Raw genomic sequence first — 23031 nt, forward strand, 5'->3', positions numbered from 1 at the left:
GGAGTGAGAAAAAACAGGTCACTGCTTTCCTATCAATCCTTAAGCTTTAGCCTTAGAGGGCTCTGTGAAAATGCAATTACCAGGAAGGGTGAGAGATGAGAGAGACTGTTCAGATATCCTCACTAGAAGACCTTTTGTTGCTGCTTTACTTAGATTCACTATTAGTACTTAAAAAAATACTTGCAGTTGTGTTTTAAACTCAAAACCTACTGGGTCAGAGTTTCTGTGTGTGCCCACTCAAAATCAATACCACCATCCTAGGAAACAGGACAATTACATTTTTGCCAGCATGGCAGTGGGTCCCCTCTGAATGATAAACATCCCTAGTTTTGTGGCTTTCAAACCTTCAGAAATCTAAGGATGAACATCTTTCAGCTTTGCAAAGATAGCAATCCTCATCTCTGATTTTGATTGCCTATCAAAATTGGCACCATCAGTGAAATGGAAAGCTCTTCACAGCATTTGTGAAACAATGGTTCTCAATTACTGCAAGATTCCTTCACATCAGAAAGTGCTGCTACTCCTACCCGATGCTGACACTTTACACTTATTCCACACAGACCCTTCTGAGCTGACTGGGACTTTTTAGTGTGGTTTTCCTCTCCTTAGAAGAGCAGGAAGACATTGATAAGCTGTAGCTACCCAAAGGTAACATGGCTGACAGGAAGCAAAAAGGTCTTTCATTAATCCTGGCATTGTTATTTCAGGGTTTCAGGGGTGGGAAGTGAAGGGGGCCCACATTTTCAGGAACATAAGGACTTTGCTCAGGATTGCAAAAAAAGCTTCAAGCTAAATAGAGGTTTGAGAACACTAATTCAACTATTAAGTTAATCAACTTAGACAAGCTGTGAGAAAAACTGATCCATACTTAAAATTAGGAAGACTACATTGGCAAAAGGAAGAAGAGATAAAACTGTTCCTTTCCTTTGCAAAGCCTTCCCAGTCTGAAGTTTGCTGTGACTGTTTCAGGCCTGAAGAAGGGCAATCCACCATCTGGTGGAGCTACCTCATCCTACTGCTTTGCTTTATAATAAAGCAGACAATATTCTTTATTAAAAAAAAAAATTAAAATTACTTTCTGCAGGGTGTGCTTCCGAAGTTTCAGACAAGTAACAGTACCAAAGGACATCTCTCACAGCCAGTGAGTGCACAGACATACTTTACCTGAATAATGGCAAGCGTTGGCTCAAGCCGAGGGTTTTCTCTCTTAAGAGAGGCCAAGGAATTCTTTGCATTGTCAGTAACTTTGCTGCAACACAGTGACAAGCAAATCTTTAACAAAATAAATCCTCCCAACATTAGTGGGCAGAAACCAGTATTAGTCAACAATGTAACAGAAACGCTTGGGCTCGTGAATTTTCAATCTCCAAAATTATGGTTGGATGTGAACTGTGAGGGCTGGTGCTCAGCAGGTAGGTACAGAAAACCTCAAAAGGCCATTTTTTTTTTTTAATAGGTATGTGGGGCATTGCTCTGGCATGCCCAAAACTTTATAGCTAGGCTGTGCTAATTCATGAGAAGGCTTGTCCAGCCCCACCATGGGAAGCACAGCAGGGAACCACCACCCTGAGCTGTCTGATCAGCTCTGGGGTGAGGTGGGTCCTTCATCTCCATCCCCGCGGCCAGGGCAGTGAGAGATGCAGAGGCCTTTACAGCTGGGGCTGCCACAGCTTAACACGGGCTACACCAGCCCCTGAGCAGCAGAGCAGCCACTTTCATGGATGTCTTTAAAAACCACTGGCAGAAAGGAGACAAGGCAGCTCTGTTTCCCACACTGCTTCTTGGAAAAACTAGTGACAGCCAGGCACTGGGAATGCTTTCTGGAAAAAAAATTCTGGGTAAGCGGCGGCCAGCTCTCCTCCGTTACCTTCTGCGTGTGCAGGTGATACTTACCCAGCTGGGCAAAGAGGAGACCCCCTGAAACATGTCTGTCTGTCTGTCCCCCATAGCAAGGAAGACAAACAGAGAAGAACAGTCTGGAGTGGATTTTTGACAGTTCCTACTCTTGCAGAAGCCAAGGACCAGTTCCATTCAATGCCGTTGCAAACTATCCCGTCCAGGGCTGAATGGGGACGGGGAGGGACCAGGGACACGTTTTTCCAGGCACACATCTGCGCACCGCCTCACCTGAGCCACCGCCACATGACGGCAGCTCTGCCCGCTCTCAAAACGCCACCAAAACCAAAACCCGGAGCAAATCCCGCCAGCGCTTCTGGGGCAAGGGGGGCACTTTACTACGGGGTACCCCAAAAATCCCGCCTCAAAAACCAACCCGACGCACCCGGTGAGGGCGCATCGCCCAAATCCCCCTCACCCCTCCTCCCTGCGTGCCCACACCATCGCACCCCCCGGTTGCATCAGCCGGCGCTGCTCCCCACGTGCGTCTCTTACCGGGCGGCCGCCGCCGCGCTGCCGGCCCGGGGCAGCGGCGCGCTCAGCCCGCGGCGCGGCGGGAGCGGCGGGGGCGCCGCGGCGGCGAGAGCCGGGGCCAGGCAGCGCCGCAGCGCCGCGCTCCTCATCGCTCCGGTGCGCTCCGGCAGCCGCGGCGGGCACGGGGCAGGGGCGGGAGCGAGGCCGGGGGGCGGGCGGGGATGGAGCGCCGCCTGCCCCCGCTCCCCGCCCCGCCGCTGCCCCGCTTTCGCTTCCGCTTTTTTTTTGCAAGAGAAAAACTGCATCCAAATCACCCCCGAACAGCAGCTCCGACAGGCTGAAGCCAATAACTTGTTTCTTCCGCGCCCCGCAATGAAAAGCACCCAAAGCTTTTTGTATACTCAACGTTTATTAAAAATAGTATGAAATGGTCCCTGGGAGAAGTTACAATAGTAGTAGAAGTCCCTTTTTTCTGGTTGGTTGGTTGTTTTCCCCTCCCTCCCAATTCCACTGATTGCATGAGTTGCGAGTTAAACATTCTCCTAAAGCCGTTTAAACAAATCTAGATGTTCGCCCACAGATTTACCTTCTATCCATATTTACAATACTTTACAAGCTATATTAAATAAATATGGGCTCTGCTACACCTCGGCGTCTTAAATATGTACAACATTATTTTTTCAGTCGGATTTTACTAGATAGATAGGGGTCCTATCACAGGGGTTTTGCTGACTGTAACAAGTATCCCTGTGGTACGAGCTAGTAAGTACCATGACCAACCAGCCCTCAAAATAACAATTCCTAGCCAATGCAAGATACGTGTGGTAAATAATTTAGTCAGTTCTAATAAATTCAAGTCCTCAAATCTTGGTCTACAAGTAATTAGCTGTACACTGATAACTTCAGTTTTTCCTCATGGTAACCTCTGTAGTAAATAATCAGCTGTTCTGGAAGTACAGTGCTCTGTAACTGAAGGGAGTGATATGTGGTTAGTAAAAACAGTATTTCAATGAAATTCCTTTGTTTATTGATATGTTTAACTCGGTACTGGCTTTATCCATGTAATCTGAAAAATGTAAGCACCAAAAAAGAACAGTCACACAAGATGATCAGTGTAGCTGTATCTAGGCTTTCCTTTCGGTACAATGTTTTCAAGTAACAGAATCCAAAACTGTGCAACAAAGATGATGAAGGGGAGTTAAATGTCGATTGTACTGGAAAGCCTGTCCTTGCTCTAAATGGCAGCTTTTATTCTATACGCTATTTGCAAAAGAATGGAATGTATTCTCATTTTTAAGCTACTTTTTTATTGTACATAAATTGGATTAGAGTCAGCACTGACTGATTTACAAAAGATATCTTTTACCTCTCTCTGTCAGGAAGGGTCACTTCCTCCTACAGGAGACGCACACCCTGGGGACTGCAGCTTGTCACTCAACCAGCAGTGTCACTGAACCCCTCTATGGGCCAAACGTGCCCCACAATTAGTATTTCACCCAAGAATCTGGCCAAACTTCATTGTCGCACAGGGTTACTGACACTGGGGCTTGAACAAGCGCCCAGCAGCTCACTGCATGTAACACACAGCTTTGTTTCCAACTCTACCCAGCAGCTTTCGACTGCTGGGTGCTGAGCTACAAGATACTCAGATCTGGCTTGCATGTCACAAACACCACCATCACTGGAGGTACCAAAACTGGCCTAGCCCTCTTGACAAGCAGTGCAGCTCCCCTTCTAATGCCAAAACCATTCCCCAGGCAAGGACTGTGTCACATCCACAGGTTCTCATAAAGCCTCCACTGCCTGTCTTCTGCCTCCTACACAGTTCCAATAAGTAGAAAAGAGGCTTCAGACACAGAGCTATCAGCCTGGCACAAGTACTAGGACTAGATTTTCTTTAAAACGTAAGAAGCTTGCTCTAAAATAATGTAGCATATGCATTGGTCCCACACACTTGGAATCTGCCTGATGAAAAGTAACGTGCAAAAAGGTGTGTGCAATTGCACACGTAGCCTGTTGGTGTAATCACCAGAACCCTGCTCAGAAATCTGCACAGTCACAGGAGCAGCTGCCCAGCTAAATGCTCCTGTATGTAAGCAGGGTAATCATACAGGTATTTTGGATGCAGAACACTGGACACCAACTGGAAAGTCTAAATACCAAGGTTTCCAAATGATAAAATGGCTTAAGAATCAAATGTTATTACACCTGGTTCGATGGCAAGAATCAGGGGGTATCACACCAAAGAAAGGAAGAGATGTGAAGGTTCAGCAGGAGATGAGAAGTTCACATGTGCTACAGAGAGACTCCAGACAGTGCACACGTGGCCTTTTTCACATCCAGGATTCTAAACCATTTTTTAAAAGATACGTTTTGCATCTATTTACAACATTATTGCAATACAATGCCTGATAGTGTAATATTATGGAAATACGTGATGCCAGTACTGATTGTCCTAGTATATATTCTGTCATGATAAGGCAGTACAGCTAGAAATTACTGAAAGCATCAAGCAAAGCTACTTGAACTGAGACACTGAAACTTTTCCCTTAAAGACTGGACAATATTCTGCTGATTAGGAGATGGTACTCTCCACAGGTAGTCATTCAGTTTATCCGAATCACTGTAAGCAGTCAGATATGGGGTAAGTGCGTGTTTGCTGCTGGCAGATTTTGCAGGAGTACAGGAGACAGTTTTGCCACAGAACATGTCAGAAGGAACAGCATCTGTGTTACGCAGTTTAGGATCTGATTTTCTTGTTTGGTTCTGAGAAGTCTCTAAGTCAGATCCCTCATCTTCAGACTTTATTTCAACATAGTCATCATCATCCCCTTCTCCATCTTCAGAATCTTTGAAATTCGAGAAATAGTTCTGAGTAGCCATTTGTGCTGTCAGAGGGGAAGCTCTGTTCACTCTCAGGACCTTTTGAGAATCCTGCAGAATCATATCTGAATAGTTTTCAGGGATCTGCTTTCTCATCTCTGGCCCTGTATATCCTGAAGCAATTCCAGGAGTTTGATGGCTGTTGAATCGGAAGTTCCTATTCAAATGGAGCCTTTTGTTATCAATTTCATTATTATATACAATTGATTCTCCAGACCTGTTGACCACTATTGAGGATGAGGACTGTGACCTGCTGTATGCCTGTGGTTTTACACTGCTTACTCTCCTCCCCAGCGAGTTATAGACGTGATCTTGGTGCAAGTTTTCTTTGTTTGGCTGGCTTATAATGGCACTCCACCTCTGCGCCGGGACATGCAAACGGTTGGAAATTTGAAGGGAAGGCACTGAGCCAGCTGATGGCAACTGCTTCGAATTGCTTTTTGTACCAGCTTCTGTAAATGAGTTCTTGGACTTTGGGTCCTGGGATTCGGAGCACGGAGAGAAGTCGGCCAGCTCGCCGTTACTGTAGGTAGAATGCAAAAGCCAATCTTCTGCTCTTGAGCAGTCATAGGCAGGCTGGGAATGGGGAGGAGATGTGGGTGTGGAAAACCTCCCAGCTGAGGGCTCCTGGGGAGTGGCCCCGGCTTCCTTTTGGACCTTAGGCGTACTGTCTCTGAAGACAATTTGGTCATAAAGCTGGGAATATTCAGCTATTCTGGCACCTAGAAAGAAGATAGAATTAACTTAGCAGAGACGAGGAATCCATTTCAGCAAATCATACCGAAATTTAAAAATCTCAAAACGCTTAGTATTAGAAAGCTCTTGGAGAAGAGCTTTCAGTTGTGTCAATAAACAGTTGGCCTCTGCAAAGTAACATGAAACACTGGAGGCCTTTGCATCACATTTCAGTACACTTTGTTGAGAAAAAGAAGCATAAAATATCTTGCTACAGTGAATAGCCATGAAGGACACAATGCAGCACACGGTTCCAATAATATGCTGCTTGTTTCATGTTAAAATGGGAAAGAACACTCTAAAAATGGCCTGGTAAATAAGATATTTAGGGGATTTTAAAAATATCACAAGAAAGCAAGAATGACACTCTGGTGCATGGAGTCTGCTGGCTCCACATCTTCCATTTGTTTCAATTGATCATGGACAAAAATGGTTCCAGATCGGTTGCATATCCATGACTTTGCACATTCATTAGCTGATAGAAAGATTATCAGCTCTTTCTTATTTGACCATTTGACATTCCTTATGCTTATAGGCATGATTCTGAACGGCAACTGAGCAAATGTATGTGACTTGTTAGAAGGCAGACCGACTTGAAAAAACACTGGTTTAGTCAAACTCTAAAGATCACACTATTAAAGGAAATAACTGCTTTTCTGTAGGGAGGCCAGTAGTGCTTCAGGCATGATTTCTACTTCCAGCCTCAGCTGAATTGCTCTTTCCTGACACTGAATTGCTCTTTTCCTGACACAATAGCACTGCCCTGCTATTTCTTCCCAAAGTTATCAAGTAACAAGAAATGAGATATAAAGGACCATTCATGTTAAAGCAGTCTGAGAAAATTAATTCCTGTTGTAACACAGAAAATACGATCCTGATACTCAATGATCAAGGTGAGAAAAATTCATAATCTTCCAGTTCAGAACACAAAGTTCACTGAAAGTTACTGAAGAAATGTATCTGTACAGAAATGTTTTTAACATACCAATAGCAGGACCTCCTTGTTTTTTCTCCTCCAGAATAGCAGCAAGATCTTTGTGTTTCAGTTTCTGTTGTCTGCTAGCTGGCTGCTCCTGCTCTGGACTTTTAACTTTCAAAAGCTGGTTAGCCTTCTTAATTTTTTGACTGTACTGTCTTGCCATCATAAAAACTCTGTTCTTTGTTTTATCCATAACAGCCAAGTCATTTTCCACACCCTCTGCAGGTGTGCTGGACAGAACACTACTGACGGGCTCATATGGAGTGTCTACAAAAGGCATCTCACTGGAGAAGGAAGATCTGTTCAAACTCATGAAAGAGTTCTCCTTGCACGGCGTAGTGTCTTCAAGTCTGAGATTAGCCTCACTTATGGTGGCAGCCCTGGGCTTCACAGTTTTAGGGAAAATAGGAGTTTCTGGCAGAGAGAGAGTAGACAGTGAGTACTCTACATCTTTACTCAGTTCAGGTGTGCTACCAGCATGCAGCCTTTCCTGCATGTCATCTTTACAAACAGGAAAGGCTGCAAGGACACGGTCTCTTGTCTTTTCCTCGTTTTTCTTGATGTAATTCTCCAGGTCATTCCAAATCTCATCTACTTCTTCTGAGAGTTTGTCTGCCACAGACTTATGCGACAGCGAGTCAGAGTTGGAGGAACTATCAACTAAGCTCAAATAGTCAGTGTCAATGGGCACACGATGGTAAGGGCTTTCATCTTCACTGAACTGCAGACTCTCTTCAGAAACAAAATGTCGTAGATTGTCACAATATGCAAAATCTTTTTCCAAAAAACTCCTCCTTTTAGAGGATTTTGAGGGGTCACATTTAAAACTCAATAGAGATGTTTCTGGAAGCCGTATGGTATCATAGATGTTGTCTTCAATAATTCTGAGCTCATCCAAACTTGAAGTTGGTGCTTCTTTGCTGAGCAGTATCTCCTCCCTGCTAGCATGAACAGAGGTCCTCTTTTGATTTGCTGTTTTCTTTTTGGAAGTTGAATCTGAGCTGCTTTTGTTTTCAGCCTCATACAGAGAGTCTCTAGCTGATCTCCGGGGACCATGGTGTGTCTCCTCCCTTCTTGTCAGACCCATCAGTTTTAAGTCTTCATAGCTTATATTATCATAAACATGTTCAATATCATCTATAGTCAGCTCCTCTGAAGATTCAGGATACACATTCTTACTGCTCCCCTCTGCTGTCTTCACTTCCCTCCGAGAACCACGCTCCCCTGTTTTACACCTGGCACTGGCTGGACATGCATTGCTTTCACCAGCACTGCTGGCCCGTCTAACGATTTTGTGACGAGTGGGGCTGGAAGTCTCGTTTTGCTGCACTTGCCCCAAGTGCCAGCTGCATGGACGGCCAGAAGAACTCCTCCTTTCTCCACCAGGAGCTGAGCTTGTGGTGGATGTAGACACTGATGGTACAAACATCTGGTAATCATCTTCATCGTCCTCGTTCTCATAAGGTGGGCGCCGGCTGGGGAACAATGCCTGCCTGATCTGATGGTCTGTCCAGATGTTTCTGACAGAGGTACTTCCCCCCAGGATATTCATGATCAGAGAGTTGCTCTGGGGTGTGCTGAACTGTCTAGGAGACTGTGGCTGCCTAGCTGCGCAGGAAAATGGAAGATCGGTATTCAACTGCATTGACTCTTCATCTGAAGGGTCCTTGGAGCTCTGTGGAGATTTGAAATTTGCAGGTAACATTAGCATATCCCTGTAATAATACAGCAATTCCCTCTTTTCACAGGACTGCCACAGCGCCAGTCTGTCCTGCAGCAGAGAATCACGTGCAGATGGGCAGGGCAAGTGCTCTCTCCCAACAGAGAGTGAGGGAGCCAGGGTGGCAGTGCCAGACTGCTTTGCCTCCTAATCCTTACCATGGCTCAGAGTTCACTCTCAGTGTTTAATAACATCTTACTTCAAATACAAGACAGTAGCTTATGTTAATGCATGAGTAATTAAAGGCAAATCTGTTTGGCAGGAGTTGGATTAAATCTTTTATGCTAACTCTGCAGTTTCACAGTTGGATTAAGCTAATCTGACTCTGGGTTTGTGCCAAAAGTTTTGTTCTTCTCCTTTTCCTTGCCTATAACCCTAGCAGAAAGGAATCTTATGCTCTCTAGCACATGCCATTGAAAATGTCTTTTTTTTTTTAGTGTAAGTTTTCATCCAGATCTAATTTACAGCAAGGCCACGTGCTCCCTAATGCCAACATAAAGGATGCTTTAGATGTTGCTGGCCAGAATCTGGGGGAGAGAGGGAAAGATAATTCCTTTTGTCTTCAGTTAATGCTGATTGGTTTAGTTAGCTACTTGTTTTTCCCAGCCCCCAAAAGAAATAGTCTTTTGTCATAGACATGAATATTTTAATGATATGAACACTGATAAACAGAAGATGATGTATCTGTCAATCTAGGGAAAACATTTCTTTGCAATACCTATGATGCATAGCAAAATAGAAGTAAAAAATAAAAATTACTTACCTGCATTTCACATTTATTGAGATTGAGACTTCTTCGTTTTTCAACATTTTCAGCAGCTTGACTATTAAGTCTTTTTCTTCCCCCTTTTGATTTCTGCAGTGAGTTTTGCTGTGGTTTTAAAGAAAAAAATATGAGGGGTAATAAAACCTACAGTTCTTTGTACAGTCTGGTTCAGAGGAATTACTAGAAGCTACAACAGTTCAGGGGCCTATACTGGGAGATGAAACAGCTTATGAGTCGTTAGCACTGCCACAAGAATTATTCAAAGCTTATAAAACCTGTAAAAGTACAATTGCCACATCTAGTAGTAACCACTAAGCTAATAGTATCAATTTTTTGTGATATTTTTTGTGCTTACTCATTCTTTCGTTCTTACTTATGTTGGCAAGAGGGGGAATTACAAGTCACTGCACTACACTGGTACAAGATGCTACTATTTAATGAAATATTTATAATGCAAACAGTGTAATTTCAAAGAGGAAATGCAATCAGCTTCAAAAAGAATCTCAATCACTGGTTTCATATAATTCACAAAATAGATGAACCACACAACGATATGACCTCAGTATCAACTAAACCAAATAAACTGAAAATCTAGATTCTTTAATACAGCCTCATTTTGAAGTTGGATTTTTAGTCTTTCAAAGGTACTGCATATGTGTGGAAACATCATACCAAGTAAGAAAAAACTATCATCTGTGCAGTAGTAGGAGATAAAGATTCTCATTTTCATAAATCGTACTCAAAACATCTCATATTCAAGTTCACACATTCATAGCTACTGCCAGAAGGCCTAAAAAGGTTTTTTGCATGGCATCAGCTGAAGAAACAAGGAAAAGCCAGTTGTGTGCAACAGGTAAAACTTTTCTTTAACAACCAGGTTGGAGGACTGCAAAGGAGTAAGTAAAATTCAAGTAGTGGGAATTTCTCCCTCTGTGTAGGATTTTTTACATCTTCTCTGTTAAAATGCAAGTGAGTATTGTGTGAAGCCTAAATTAAAATGTTTCTGAGGAGGGGAAGTTGTAAACATTTGCAACACAAATGCCTGTTTTACATATAATTTTAATCCTTCTTCCATTCTCCACAAAAAAAAAAAAATATTTTTCCCCACTTTTTCCTACCTGTTCAGACTCTTCTTCATCATCAGCATCAATCTGTTCTGTTGCAGAAGTCTGAAGAGTTTCATCGTGATCACTACTGTAGGCTGGTTCAATAGACTCTTGAAACTGGCTCTCCAGCCCACTGGATTCCAATGAAACCTTTTTCCTAGAATTCAGCAGGGCTTCACTTGATCCTAGTTTGGTGGCTTGAGATAACAGGGCTCCTTCAATGACCATCCGCTTTAAAAAAACCCCATGAAACTTTCATTAGAAGTTTTTAGAGATTCTATATTTTAGTAAGATCCTCTTACATCAGACTCACAGGCAATGTTTAGCCCACAGTCAGTTAGCTGCACTGAAGTGAGATTTATAAAGAAGTAAGTACAACAACCAGTACTTTTCCATGTAATATTTAAAACTGAAAAAATATATGCAAAAGACCCCATTCACATCGAATCCTGGGCTTCAATATTATGGCATGACAATAAGTAATACCTAATGTACTCTGTTTATAACAGACACACACTTTTTAAAATTCCGTCTTAAATAAAACCCCAAGACCTGAAATTCAAAATGAGACTTTCAAATTGCACTGGGAATTTCCATACAAATTCTTACAGAAAATGTAAAAATTACAAATGTTCGTTACAATCTGCTCAAGGTGCATGTGCTCTGTTTGGTGATATATCATATATATCATTACATATATATATATATCTACATATATATATCTACATATATATATATATCTATATCTCAGACTAAGTTGAAACTTTCCAGTTGTATTTAATAAGGTAATATGAGCCAAAGAATAAACACTATTTTTATACTATTTTTATACACTGCACTTCCTTGATTCTAGTGGTATTTTTAAGTATCCTGTAGCACTACTAATTGATTGGACTGTATTATAAACCACAACCATATATGGACTGCTGATTTTCTTCTTTATTAAATATCCCCAAAATAGTAAGCTGTATTTCTACTTTTTTCATTCCAGTAATCTTATTTGAGATGCTAAATAACATTCATTTGTTTGATTTCATTCTTAAGGCCAACACAACCAAGAAGATACAGATTCTCCAGTAAACACTGGTGCTCTAAAGTCACATGAATGGGCTAAAACAAGGAATTTAAGAAACGGCTTACCTTCTGCATGTCTGGGCTTACATCTGAAAACAAAAACACATCAACGAATAATCAAACTGGTGTCAGGCTATGCCTGTTTTAGTGCTACCCCAATTATAAATTCCCCAAAGGGGGCTGAATGAAGCAGCAATTGAGCAAACAGACTATATGGGGATTTCTGATAAAGCAGAGACAGCATGAGCTTTACCAGAGCTCCACCTGAGGCCCTGATTTTGCAGCACTGCTGTGATTTGAGGAACTGTTCACAATCGCCAAGACTTGGTGTGTTCAGTTCCTAGGATGTTTACAGGACCAATCCCCAAGTGTGGAAAAGAAAATATTAGATTTAAACACTAACATTTTGGGTTTGGCTTTTTTTCCCCCAAAAATTCCTCTTCCTCCCCTTAATGTATTTAGGGACAGTTACAAGAAAAAAGATTCCGTCTTCAGTTGTTTTACAAAGTACAGGAGCACCAGGTCAGTAAACAGTACACAAAATATCTTACCATTTGACTTCAAAGCTTTATGGACTCTAGATGAGGGTTCTGAAAAAGACAACAACATGTTTACCTACTGTGGTATTCCAAAGAAAGCTGTGGGCATCCTGAACAACTTTTTTTTAACATGTATATAAAAATTTAAGCTTCTGAGCTCACACAGTGAAGCCAGATTTTAATTTCTTTATTGCAAAATTTCCTCACAAAGATGACCTGCTGAAGTATCAAATCTACAGCTGTTACCAAAGCATATACTTGTTTCTTAATGCCAGAGCAGCTGTCCTCCATTCATCTAGGCATACATACATTTTTATCCCATGCAAAGATTCCTGCTTTCAAAAGACCATATCACCTCTGCTCTGCAGTGTTAGAGGTTTTCTATTTGAAATATGCATAAGGTACCAAAGTCTTAGATGGGCTTAAAAAGTATAAGTAGCTGAAGGCTACATAGGAGGCCCTTTGATCAGTAGAAACATTTTGTATTCTTCCTTTCACAGAAAGAGCAGCACCAATGCAACAAAGGTGTGCAAACACCTCAGAAACAAAGGAGAACATACCTCAAACATAATTAGAACTTGATTGCTTTTCAAGCACAAATGTTGCTGTATGTTAAATCATTACATCAATACTCTCATGAGCCTTAAGTTATTCCCAATATCCAACATTACACACCAAATTGGAAAGGTCTTTAAGGACACAAAGAGGGGAACATAGGGACTGCAATATGAAGTCAGCCAACTACAAAGACATTGGTAGTGTCTTTGAGAGTAATTATAGATAGATGTTTGAGCTACGAGGGGAAAAAAAGCCCAGATTCAGCAAAACCACCTCTCAAATCTCTATTATTCATAAGGGAAACATGACACTAAGTATTGATAGTAATCATGTTTTGAAATAATAAGCCTATCATAATCAGGATGGACCACTTCTGAGACAATAATAACTGCAGTAAGGAGGGATGTCAAATTTAAATAATGTGACAGGCCTTCCTGCATATGCACTTTAATCTATTAGAGAGTACCAACTGTTTTTTATACATTCACCATTACAAATGTATATTCCTTAAATTAAATCCAAACAGTAAGTAAAAAAATAAATTACAAGAACAACAAATGGTTAATAAGATACTTCATCCACCATCTACTGTACCACTTTAATATGGTACAGTATTGGAGAGATACTGTACCATGTTAAACTGCCTGGAGTGAAGATTAAAAACCAATTCCATGTACCCCGCCTAATCCAGCCCTAAAACAACCCTGCTCGTTTTTCCTTTTGTCATCTAGGGTATAAATTAGTTAATTTACCTGATTTCCGTCTCACTCTGTGAGGAGCAGTGCCTTCCTTAGGCTGGTATGATGATTTCATTTCTCCCTCAGGGCTATAGTGGAAGCCTGGGTGATCTGTGGAACAAGCAGAGGCACAGGGAATAAGAGAGTGACAAGGATGGCACTTCACACACCTTGGCAGCTCTCTTTGGAGGCAGTGCCATCATCCCTTTATGCCTAATCCAGTTGCACCCCATCAGAGCCTGAAGCTACACAAGCAAGATATGCTGCTAGGGTAGCTGGCTCCCAGGCAGCCATGGGAATGCTTTACCCATGTAGCTGGGCCTGGCTCCAGAGGGCTAACCCAGGAACATTTATCCACCACCATCAGGTTTGTCTGCCAGTTTCTCAATCAGAGCCTTCCCAACAAACTCCACAGGATCTGCATCTAATTTTGACTTTTCCAGGAGGGTCATAATTCAAGGAACATACGCCTGGCATTCTTCCATCCCAAATGACATCAACAGCTAAAGCCAAAATGTTGAAGATGATTTTATTAATTTTTAAAACAAAAGGGAAAAAGAACCAACTTACGTATGGCATCCATTTCGAGAATTGCCTGCTTGGCCTGCAAGAGAAAAAGTAACAAATGAAGAAGTTAAAACTGTTAGTAGCAGGGCAAGTTGCATTGCATATTACAGATAGTAGTGAGCTTATATGAAAATAACAGCAATTTTAATTTGGGAACTAATAAATATGGTTAGCAGCATTATTTTTTTGGTTTGTATTTTTTGTTCTTTTCTGTGTATTGGACATATTTCATATGGGGAGGAAAATTTTGGTGGCAGGAACTCAGCAGAGTTTGTCTCCAGGTCTGCACACAAAACCTGTTGTTCACTGCCCCCAGAATCTTTGTCTTGCGTGCCCACCTCTGCACAGGCAGTGGGAGGAGAGGAAGAGTGTGTGCCAAAAAAAATTCATAATTTAGTTTAAGTAAGATTGATGCAGGATAAAGAGCATCTGCTGATTGCTTAAAATTTGTCCCTTCTTTAATAGGAAAAAAAAAATCTGGATGTTTTAGGAAGCATATCAGCTACTAAGTAAGAAAACAATCTAAACTGAAATATCCTGTCTAAGATGCTTGCCCTTCTACAGGTGCAGTTTGGTAATTTTCCACCAGGCGTCACATGTGGACTACTATTGCATTCTCCAGAAGCTGGGCAGACAGAAGCCTCACAACAAGCAATTACCGGTTCGACAGGGAAAAAAAAAATTAAAATGTACAGATAACCTCAAAGATTTATTTCATTAGACTTTTTCTTTCTCAAGTGAAGTTATTTCTCTGAGAAGAAAATATTTTTGGTTTCACATTTTTTTTTCTACAGATAAAATAAAAATTGTGTAAGAAATAAGAAAGAAATGATACAAAGGCCAAGATCATGCTGTATTTTTTTAACAACCTAATAGAGTATTTACAGTGTAAATATGGATACTAGCATAAACATTATACCTTCAATAGACTTTGTTAACAAAAAGAGGAGAATTAGCAATAGGACCTGCTAGTGCTTTTTTCTTCCCTAAGTCTCTTTTTGTCACACTGTTGAAAATGCATGTTAGTACAGTATGGTGCATGTCAGTCACAGGTAACATTTTTTAGCCATTACAGCATAAAACTGAGTGAAAAAACGGTCAGGGAAACTGGAAAACCAAGAGTAAACTCAGTGCGAAAAAAAATCCTGTTTCCATACCAGTCAATGTCTGCTGTGTCTTGGCAAGAATTAACACGAGTTAACCCACTTTGAGAGGTGCTGTATGTTACACTGGCAGACATCACCTGAAGCTCTAGAGTGGATTCCATAAATAAGAGGAGGAGATTTCCTCTTTCCAAGATATTGTCGCTATGAATATGATATCAGTGCCTCATTTTTTCTGCCATAAAACTCTCTAACTATCCCACTAAAAAGGGCCAGATGCCCCAGCTAAGGATGCTGGGTTGAGGATGGGTGTGTGTAGTTGCAGTGAAGTGTGTGCTGCCGATGGCTTCACTGCTATGATACCTAACCAAGTCTGATTAAAAAAACCTACAGTACTGCAAATACTGCACCCCAGTGCTCTGCAGACAGGCAGCATCAAGCTAAAATGTGCTCCTAGAGTAAAACTTTCTGACATTGCACCTCCATTACTTATGCCTTGGCAGGCAAATGCTGCTAACCCATTCTTCTATTCCCATACCAAGCCCTGAAGACAATTACAGTGTAACTACACCATTAGTTCTGAGGAACTTTTAAAGATATAAGGAAACAACACATTAATTAACATCCTGGAGTCAAAACTCTCTGTATATTGCATGCATCTTGCAGCTAACAGTGTTTTAAGTTAGTACCCATACAAGGAGGGGGTCTTGTGATTTTATTTGTATTTTTTGTTTGGTTAGTTTTTTTACCTTGGCAGGAATTTTAGCAGGATGATTTTCTAGAATTAACCTCTTCAAGTGAAGAATCCAAAGGCGCTTGTCTTGCTGCGACTTTGCCTGATAAAAAAAATTGGGCACTATGAGAAAAATGCATTCCTGTACTATGCAGGGCCATAAACACCATATGGCCATGAGCCACGTAACCCAGTGAGCAGGGGGTTTTCTGTGGTACCTGGACAGTATGTTGCATCTTAGGATTTTTGTAGTGGAAGACACTAAAGCTAAGTGGTTCCTTTGGTATTACTTCAACAAGCATCAGGTTTCCACACTGCAACGAAGAGAGGAAACAATGTGAATAACAGAGGAGTTTTAGGGAGACCTGTAGACAGCACATTACCACCTGCTCTCTGACATACCAGTATGTGAGCTTTGTACGCAAACATTTCATCTCTCTTTTTTGTAATTAGCAGCATCTTGTCAAAGAGGAACAGCGTGCGCTCATTTTTGGCTCGCTGAATGCGGAACGTTCCTTCTAACACCAGCTCCCCGTAACTCGTAAGGTCTGGCCCTTTCCAGTTAGTGAGCAAACTCTGTATCTCCTGCAACAGATCAAAGAACAACAAGCAAAATTAATTTCAGAGATCTTGCTGAAGCAAAAGACCCAAATGATCTGCTGAAGCCATTCACACTCTCCTATGTAACGTTTAGCATCCAACAGTGGAAAGTCACCAGACACCAATCCTGAGGCTGGTAGGTTATGTGTAACATTGCAGCCAGGTGCTTGGAGGCTCACTGCAAAGCCCACACTAAAACATGCCCTGAGTCCTGGTTACTGCCATTGCACAGACCCAGCAAAAAGCCCTGAACTCCCTGGGGCAGCCTGTAATGAAAGAGCACAACCTCTGCTCCCCTTGCTCCCAGAGACAGAAAGTCTTCTGTAATTCAGTCATCAGTCTCTCTCACACTCTCCTTCATGTCCCCAGCCAATCTCTTTTAACACTTCCCTCTCACCCTGGGTATCCTCCTGAAGTTGTGTGGTCTCCCACTGAATTAATTATAATGCCATGTCCCATAGGCCCATGACAGAAGACACTTCTGTGAGGCGTTTGGATTGAAGAGATGATTCTCAGAAGACTAAACAACCACAAGTGATTCAGTCAACTGAGCATCTGAATATTTGCTTGTATATTAGTGATTTGTATAGATACCACAGATATTTCTCACTTTATTTATTATTTAGGGAAAAAAAAGGTTGGAGAAACATCTAAGAACATCTTCACAAGACTGTGTCACTTAGCTATGGCTATTCTGTTTCCTTAAACTGCTTATGTTTTCTGTCAATGGCAATGACATAGGACTTAAGCATGGGACATCAAATTCTAAAAGAAGGCTAAACTTTTAACTAGGGAACTATTTAAAAACATCCATCAGACTTTAAGCCTGCCAGCATTAGCAAAGCAAGGACAGATTGCCTCATCCCCGGCTGGTCACTCTAGAACATTAGACTTTAACAGAGCTTTCAGCTAGAAAACATCCCAGTCCATTTGAAGCTCCAATGCTGGCTAAAGCATTCACAGGAATAAAACCCCAAAGCAGCCCACCTTGGACTATACAGACAGTTGTTTAAAACAATAAAAGGCAAAAAAAAAAAAGATTTAAAAAATGTTGCATTGTATCAGATCTCTCCAGGAGCTTGTTAATAAGTCAGGATACAGCACAGGGATCAAGTCCACCACTCTTGAGGGACACTTTGTGCAGGAACTGCTGTTGCAGTACTTGCAGACCACATTTCAGTGTGAGAGCCCACAGAAGGCCTATCCCTATGGCTGCAGAAGTAGGTTTTACTTTTTTAAGAGGGAACCATGAACACAAACATTTTCCACAAACCCAAACATCTGCCAGCTGAGCTCAATAAATAAAAAAAAGCTTTTGTTTTTTCCAAAAGCATTTAACCCCTATTTATTTCTGAATATAATTACTCAGAATTATAGCAGACTGTTGTTAAAAGTCATTAGCATGCATTTCCAGCAATGTGTGGCAAAGGTTACCCTGCTGCGGGCAAGACATTGTAAAATTTTTCTTACGCATAAACAAAAGCAACACAAAAAATAAACAATCATTAAAAAAACCCCAAAATAGAAAAAAGAAGTAAACCACAAAAAGGGTAAATAAATTTAATGTATGTTAAAAAAAATGGGCAAAGAATTACATTATATGGATTTCTGAAATGGGATAAGCTTATAACTCCATTTTATAAACTAAAAAATCCCCTAAATTTTCTTAAAGTGACATAAATATTGAAAATGTAACATAAAAGTGTGATTCACTGGGAACCAGGAAACAGAACGAGAGCATAAATTCTACAAAAGAGCTTGCTCCTTGCTCTTGATGACAAAAACTACTGAGGGTGTAGCTTTTGTTTCTTCTCCCCACAAAAATCTTCATTTGAAGTGAAGCTAGAGTTTTTCCAAGTATCATCTTTCTAGGTTTATGCTTTTCACAAAGCAACTGATAATGAGTTTTCTAAAACCCAAGAGGAAAGTACTTAAACAAGAATCAGCAAAAGAAATGCCTGAAAACAAAATTAATCAGCACAAAGGGAAGAAATCGGAAACCACAGGGTTTCTGAACAAAGCCATGCCCTAGGGTTGTACAGCAGTGCTGTACAATTGAGGGAAAGGAAGAAAGAAGAGTTATCTGAAGTTCCATATTACTGCAAAATAAATGCTTTACAGGATGCTGCTTGTAGGTTAGAGATGTCTGATATTTTCCTGCAGCAGTTATGACCATGGTTTCCAAGATCAAACAGCCACAGGCATGCTCAACAGGAGTCTAAATTATGACTGACAAAGATTAAAAGAGAAGATAAACTAAAAAATGTTAATTGCATATATATTGACAAAACCAGCTCACAAACACCCATAAAATCTCTCTGGGAACTCACCTGGAGCCTGATGGCGTGTTCATGTTTCCTCTTCATGTCATTTATATGCCATGCCACTCTCTGCATGGTATCTATGGCATCCAGCACCACATCATAGCCCTCCGTGTCCTTGTCAAGGTGGTTTTCTATTTCCTAAGACAAAGGGAAAATAACCAGAGTCCTCTTATTCCTAAGTGAACTTTCCCAGTCAAATGCAATACTGTGTTTTTATCTGTACTGTTTTGTCTGTGCATCACAATCACTCGAAGGCAACGTTCCTGCCTTTGTTAGTGATGCATGTTGCTATCAATTTAATTAACACAAGGTGACAAACGAAGTCAAGCCTTTGGGGTCAGTTTAGCAGCAAGGACACTTGAAGCAGCTAGTGTGACCAAAGAGGCACAGAAAGAGAGCGCAGCACACTGACAGGAGATCTTTCAGACAGCATTTAATGGCTTTCCTACAATGCAGAACATTTCTACATACTTACAAAACCCTGATGGAATTACACCAGGCTTTGCTTTACCATTGGAGAGCAGAAAAGCACTAGGCATTTAAAATAAGGATCAGTGTCTTTACACTTCACTAGAACATGACTCTCTAATAGGAAACATATGTGGAAAAATGTTAACAATAAAGCATGAATTTCTGAAACTTGCTTAAGTCAATTGACTGAATGTGGAAAGAGTTCCCACTTCCTCCATCATTCCTCTCCACAAAATTCTTAGCAGTCAGGGTGTTTATATGTATTTAGTCCTACTTTCAACCACCCCCAGCATTGCAACATGTGGAAAAACATTGTTCTCCATTGGAACAATAAATTTGTGTACCAAATGTTTAATCATGACAAGAATTTTCCAAACAACTTCAGAATTACAGACCAGCATTCAAAAAAGTGCTAATTATTTGGATGCAAAGACTGATGCAATGTGTCTAAAATAATTACCATAAATTCTCCACTCCAAATAGATGCATATGGTGTGAAGTGACAAAGACAGAAAGCCTCCACATGTTGAAATCAAATACCCACAAAAGGATAAGCATTTAAGGAAAACCAGAACCTTTCTAACCACCAAGCCTTCTACCAGAGGAAGGAACCCCAACGTGCAGCAGCCCAAAATGAAATACATTTCTTACGTGCAGAAGCAGGTGGTACTTGAGGATGCGTTGGACAGGTTTCAAGAGGTAAGAGCCCAGGGGCAGAGAATGCTGCAGTGCTTCTTGCCGCTCTCTGAAGAACTTGGCCAGTGCCTTGTTCCTCATGCACTCTGTCAGCACAGCCACAGACCTGAAAACATCCACACATGGCTGTAAGACACTCTGTTTCCTTAAGTCTGTAGGTAAAGAATTGCTTCCCTTTCAGCTTGTAAAAAGGGGCAGCAGGTTCCCATTCTAATAACTGCTGTTTCTGCCATTTGGTTTGGCTTTTTAAAAAATTATATTGTGCATTCAGCTATGCTCTCCCTTGACATGCAACCAGTCTCTCTTACTGGAAATTCTATAAGCAGCATTGCAGAATAAGACCATCATTTTCTAAAGAAGGGTAAAGCAGTGAACCACAAGATTAGATGAAGCAAAACTCCATTGGTTTTTTTTTTCTTTTTTACATAAAAGGTAAATTCCCTCCAATTTAGGAAGGGGAGAAGCTGACTTTTTTTTTTTTTTCATAGAGTGTAACTTGCATTACACAAACTAGCCAAGGAACAAAGGAAGAAAAGGAACCCATAATTCCTACCTTGGGTAGTTGGTGCAGTACTGTGTATATATGTGGAAATCTTCACTCTGCACAGGGAGGAAAAGTTTGCATATATTGAGATTTTTTCAAACTAGAAGCTAATGTGTGCAAGATAAAGATGATGTCAAGACAACACTTCCTTCAGCTCCTGATGCTGAATTCTCTATGTTCACTGTGATAGTCCTAAGACAACCAGAATTTAATTTCATCTTTTTGTGGGAGAGATTTTTCCATTACTTGAAAGAAAAACCAAGAAAACCTACACAGAGATAAAACAAGTGACTTTGCAACAAAGCCTCCAAGGTACCCTATGAAAATCTATGCATCTCAAAAAAACCCTAAAAACCCAAATTCCTGACCAAAACACCATCAACACACTTATGTCCTTCAAACAGCTGGTTGAACTTATCTAGTTTTTTTGTGTGCTGAAGCACACCCATATCATAGAATCGTAGAATATCCTGAGTTGGAAGGGACCCACAACCACCTCCTGGCCCTGCACAAAACAACCCCAACAATCACACCATGCACCTGGTGTATTTACTGGGAGAATTAAGCTCTGCAGGTTATGTTTGGTGTGCCATTTCCAAGCAATTATAAATACTTTCACATGTGAGCACAGTCTAAGCATGAAATTAGAAGCCACAAAAGCGATTTTTTTTTAAGAAGTAAATTATGTGAAAGTAGACAGCTATTACCCCAACAAGTTGTAACTAGATCTGGGTGGGTTTCCACACTTGCCTGTCACACTGAAATTACTCAAACTTAATGCTGATAAGCTTCTCAGAGCTGAAGTCTGAGTTTTAAGTCTTTCTTCCCTGGCCTAAGATTTTTTCTTAATAATCATAATTTAATTCTATGCAAGAACAGATTTCCAGAAGTATTCCCATGTGCTCTAAGTCCACATCTGCCTATCAACTTCTATCCCAAGCACAATTTCTGCAGCTTACTGGAGTCCTAAAGGCTAAGAAAGCACTGCAGAATGGCAAAGTGCTCCCCGTATCAATCACTTTTTCTTTCATAAGCCCTCGACAGATAAAACACAATCCTCCAGCAGTGAATAAGACCCCAGTTTCCACTCCAAGCATCTTCAGCATGGGCTCTGGCATTCTGCGGCACAATAGCTGTGCTCCACGAGGGGCTGTCTCCCAGGGACCATTGCTGGTGAATGGCGAGACCAAACATCTGCATTCACAGAAGGCACAGTGCTCTGAGGAACACCACCCCTGGGGGGAGGGCTGACACAGGCTGTGGCTTTTGTTTTTCACTGTTGGGGTTTGGCTGTTTTTCATTCATCCATTCATCAGAAAGAGCCATCTCAGACAGTGCCCTTTGCCAATTCCAACAGCACTGGTCCCGTCCTCCTCTCCTGGGGGTAATGCAGGTTGTGCCATTCATCTCTGCACTGAGCAGTGATCCATAAGGACCCCATATAAAGTAAGATGTTACCCTGCAGGAGTACAAGTCATTGCAATTCATTTCAGTATGTCCTACTGGATTTCAGTATTCATTGTTCTGAGAAGAATAACTCAAGCAAACTTCTAATAAATGTTTCCCCAGGGGACTGTGATCCCTATTTACTCACTGGTGGGCTGTAAGCCTATTAAACTGCTCTTCTCTTAGAAACCAACAAGTCAACTAAAAGGAGTCTTGATACAAATACAGTTAAATAATTTATCTTGGTTTTTCACACTTGAACTAACTTTGTCATCTCAGCTACGTTTTGTGGTGGTGTTATCTATGGCCCATGTCCACATACAGAGGAAGTGAGCCTATGTCACAGACAGTTCCTGTCCATGCTTGGAAACACAGCCACAGCTCCAAACCCTCTCCCCTCAAAATGAAGAATTAACAAACCTCAGAGAGCTGCAGATATTACACTGTGTAATTTTCTTTGGCAATCACTACCAAACTAGCCAGCACTCATAATAAGTCAGGGTGCTTAAGAGAGAACACTAAGGTGAAATTCAGTATGGAGAAAAAATGTAATTTATTTTATATATGCATATATTAATTCAAAGTTTTCATTCAGGGGATTTTGGTAAAATTTTAATATATTCCCATAGCTATCCTAACAGAATAATACAATTTATAGAATTACTTCATAAGCAGCGTGAAGAACATTTTGAGCCAGTTTATTTTTATGTTTTTATTCTGCTCATATCACATGATTAGTCTGCTTTTCAAACAAAAAGGAAAAGAGTATCTCTTGTGAAATTTTAACCAATGAAAGTACTATCTGTAAAACAAACAAGGCCAAACACTTCAGGCTTACAGAGTAGGCTGTGTGCACATTCCCCTCAAAATCAAAAGCATGTCTGAAATCCCCAGGAGCCTTTTCACACTCTCGTTCTTTGGTTTGGTTTTTGGTTTGGGGTTTTTTTACACAAGGTCAGAACTACTTTTAATGGGGCTTTTTTTTGGTTTTAAAAGAACTTTCATCTAGCTATTAAATGCAACAAATTTGTATTAAAAAAAAGATAGTTTCTTATGCCCTTGATACCTCTAAACCTTAAG

At 41.0% G+C, this 23031-nt stretch overlaps 2 protein-coding genes across 2 annotated transcripts in view; both read right to left on the reverse strand.

Annotated features, from left to right (window-relative positions):
• MTHFD1L (methylenetetrahydrofolate dehydrogenase (NADP+ dependent) 1 like) overlaps positions 1 to 2519 on the reverse strand; it is a 146670-nt gene extending 144151 nt beyond the window's left edge. Inside the window, exons 1-2 of the mRNA XM_066546968.1 lie at positions 2392 to 2519; positions 1165 to 1249 (exon numbers count right to left, since the gene is read on the reverse strand). Coding sequence (XP_066403065.1) covers positions 1165 to 1249; positions 2392 to 2519 — 213 coding nt within the window. The remainder of the gene's footprint in view (positions 1 to 1164; positions 1250 to 2391) is intronic.
• Positions 2520 to 2760: 241 nt separating this feature from the next.
• PLEKHG1 (pleckstrin homology and RhoGEF domain containing G1) overlaps positions 2761 to 23031 on the reverse strand; it is a 125864-nt gene continuing 105593 nt past the window's right edge. Inside the window, exons 7-20 of the mRNA XM_066546969.1 lie at positions 20515 to 20561; positions 19917 to 20067; positions 18801 to 18932; positions 16273 to 16455; positions 16089 to 16184; positions 15887 to 15973; positions 14038 to 14071; positions 13483 to 13578; positions 12185 to 12223; positions 11700 to 11722; positions 10572 to 10790; positions 9451 to 9558; positions 6974 to 8642; positions 2761 to 5975 (exon numbers count right to left, since the gene is read on the reverse strand). Coding sequence (XP_066403066.1) covers positions 4879 to 5975; positions 6974 to 8642; positions 9451 to 9558; positions 10572 to 10790; positions 11700 to 11722; positions 12185 to 12223; positions 13483 to 13578; positions 14038 to 14071; positions 15887 to 15973; positions 16089 to 16184; positions 16273 to 16455; positions 18801 to 18932; positions 19917 to 20067; positions 20515 to 20561 — 3981 coding nt within the window. The 3' untranslated portion in view covers positions 2761 to 4878. The remainder of the gene's footprint in view (positions 5976 to 6973; positions 8643 to 9450; positions 9559 to 10571; positions 10791 to 11699; positions 11723 to 12184; positions 12224 to 13482; positions 13579 to 14037; positions 14072 to 15886; positions 15974 to 16088; positions 16185 to 16272; positions 16456 to 18800; positions 18933 to 19916; positions 20068 to 20514; positions 20562 to 23031) is intronic.

This window comes from Molothrus aeneus, chromosome 3, assembly GCF_037042795.1.
Source record: "Molothrus aeneus isolate 106 chromosome 3, BPBGC_Maene_1.0, whole genome shotgun sequence".
NCBI classification, from domain to species: domain Eukaryota; kingdom Metazoa; phylum Chordata; class Aves; order Passeriformes; family Icteridae; genus Molothrus; species Molothrus aeneus.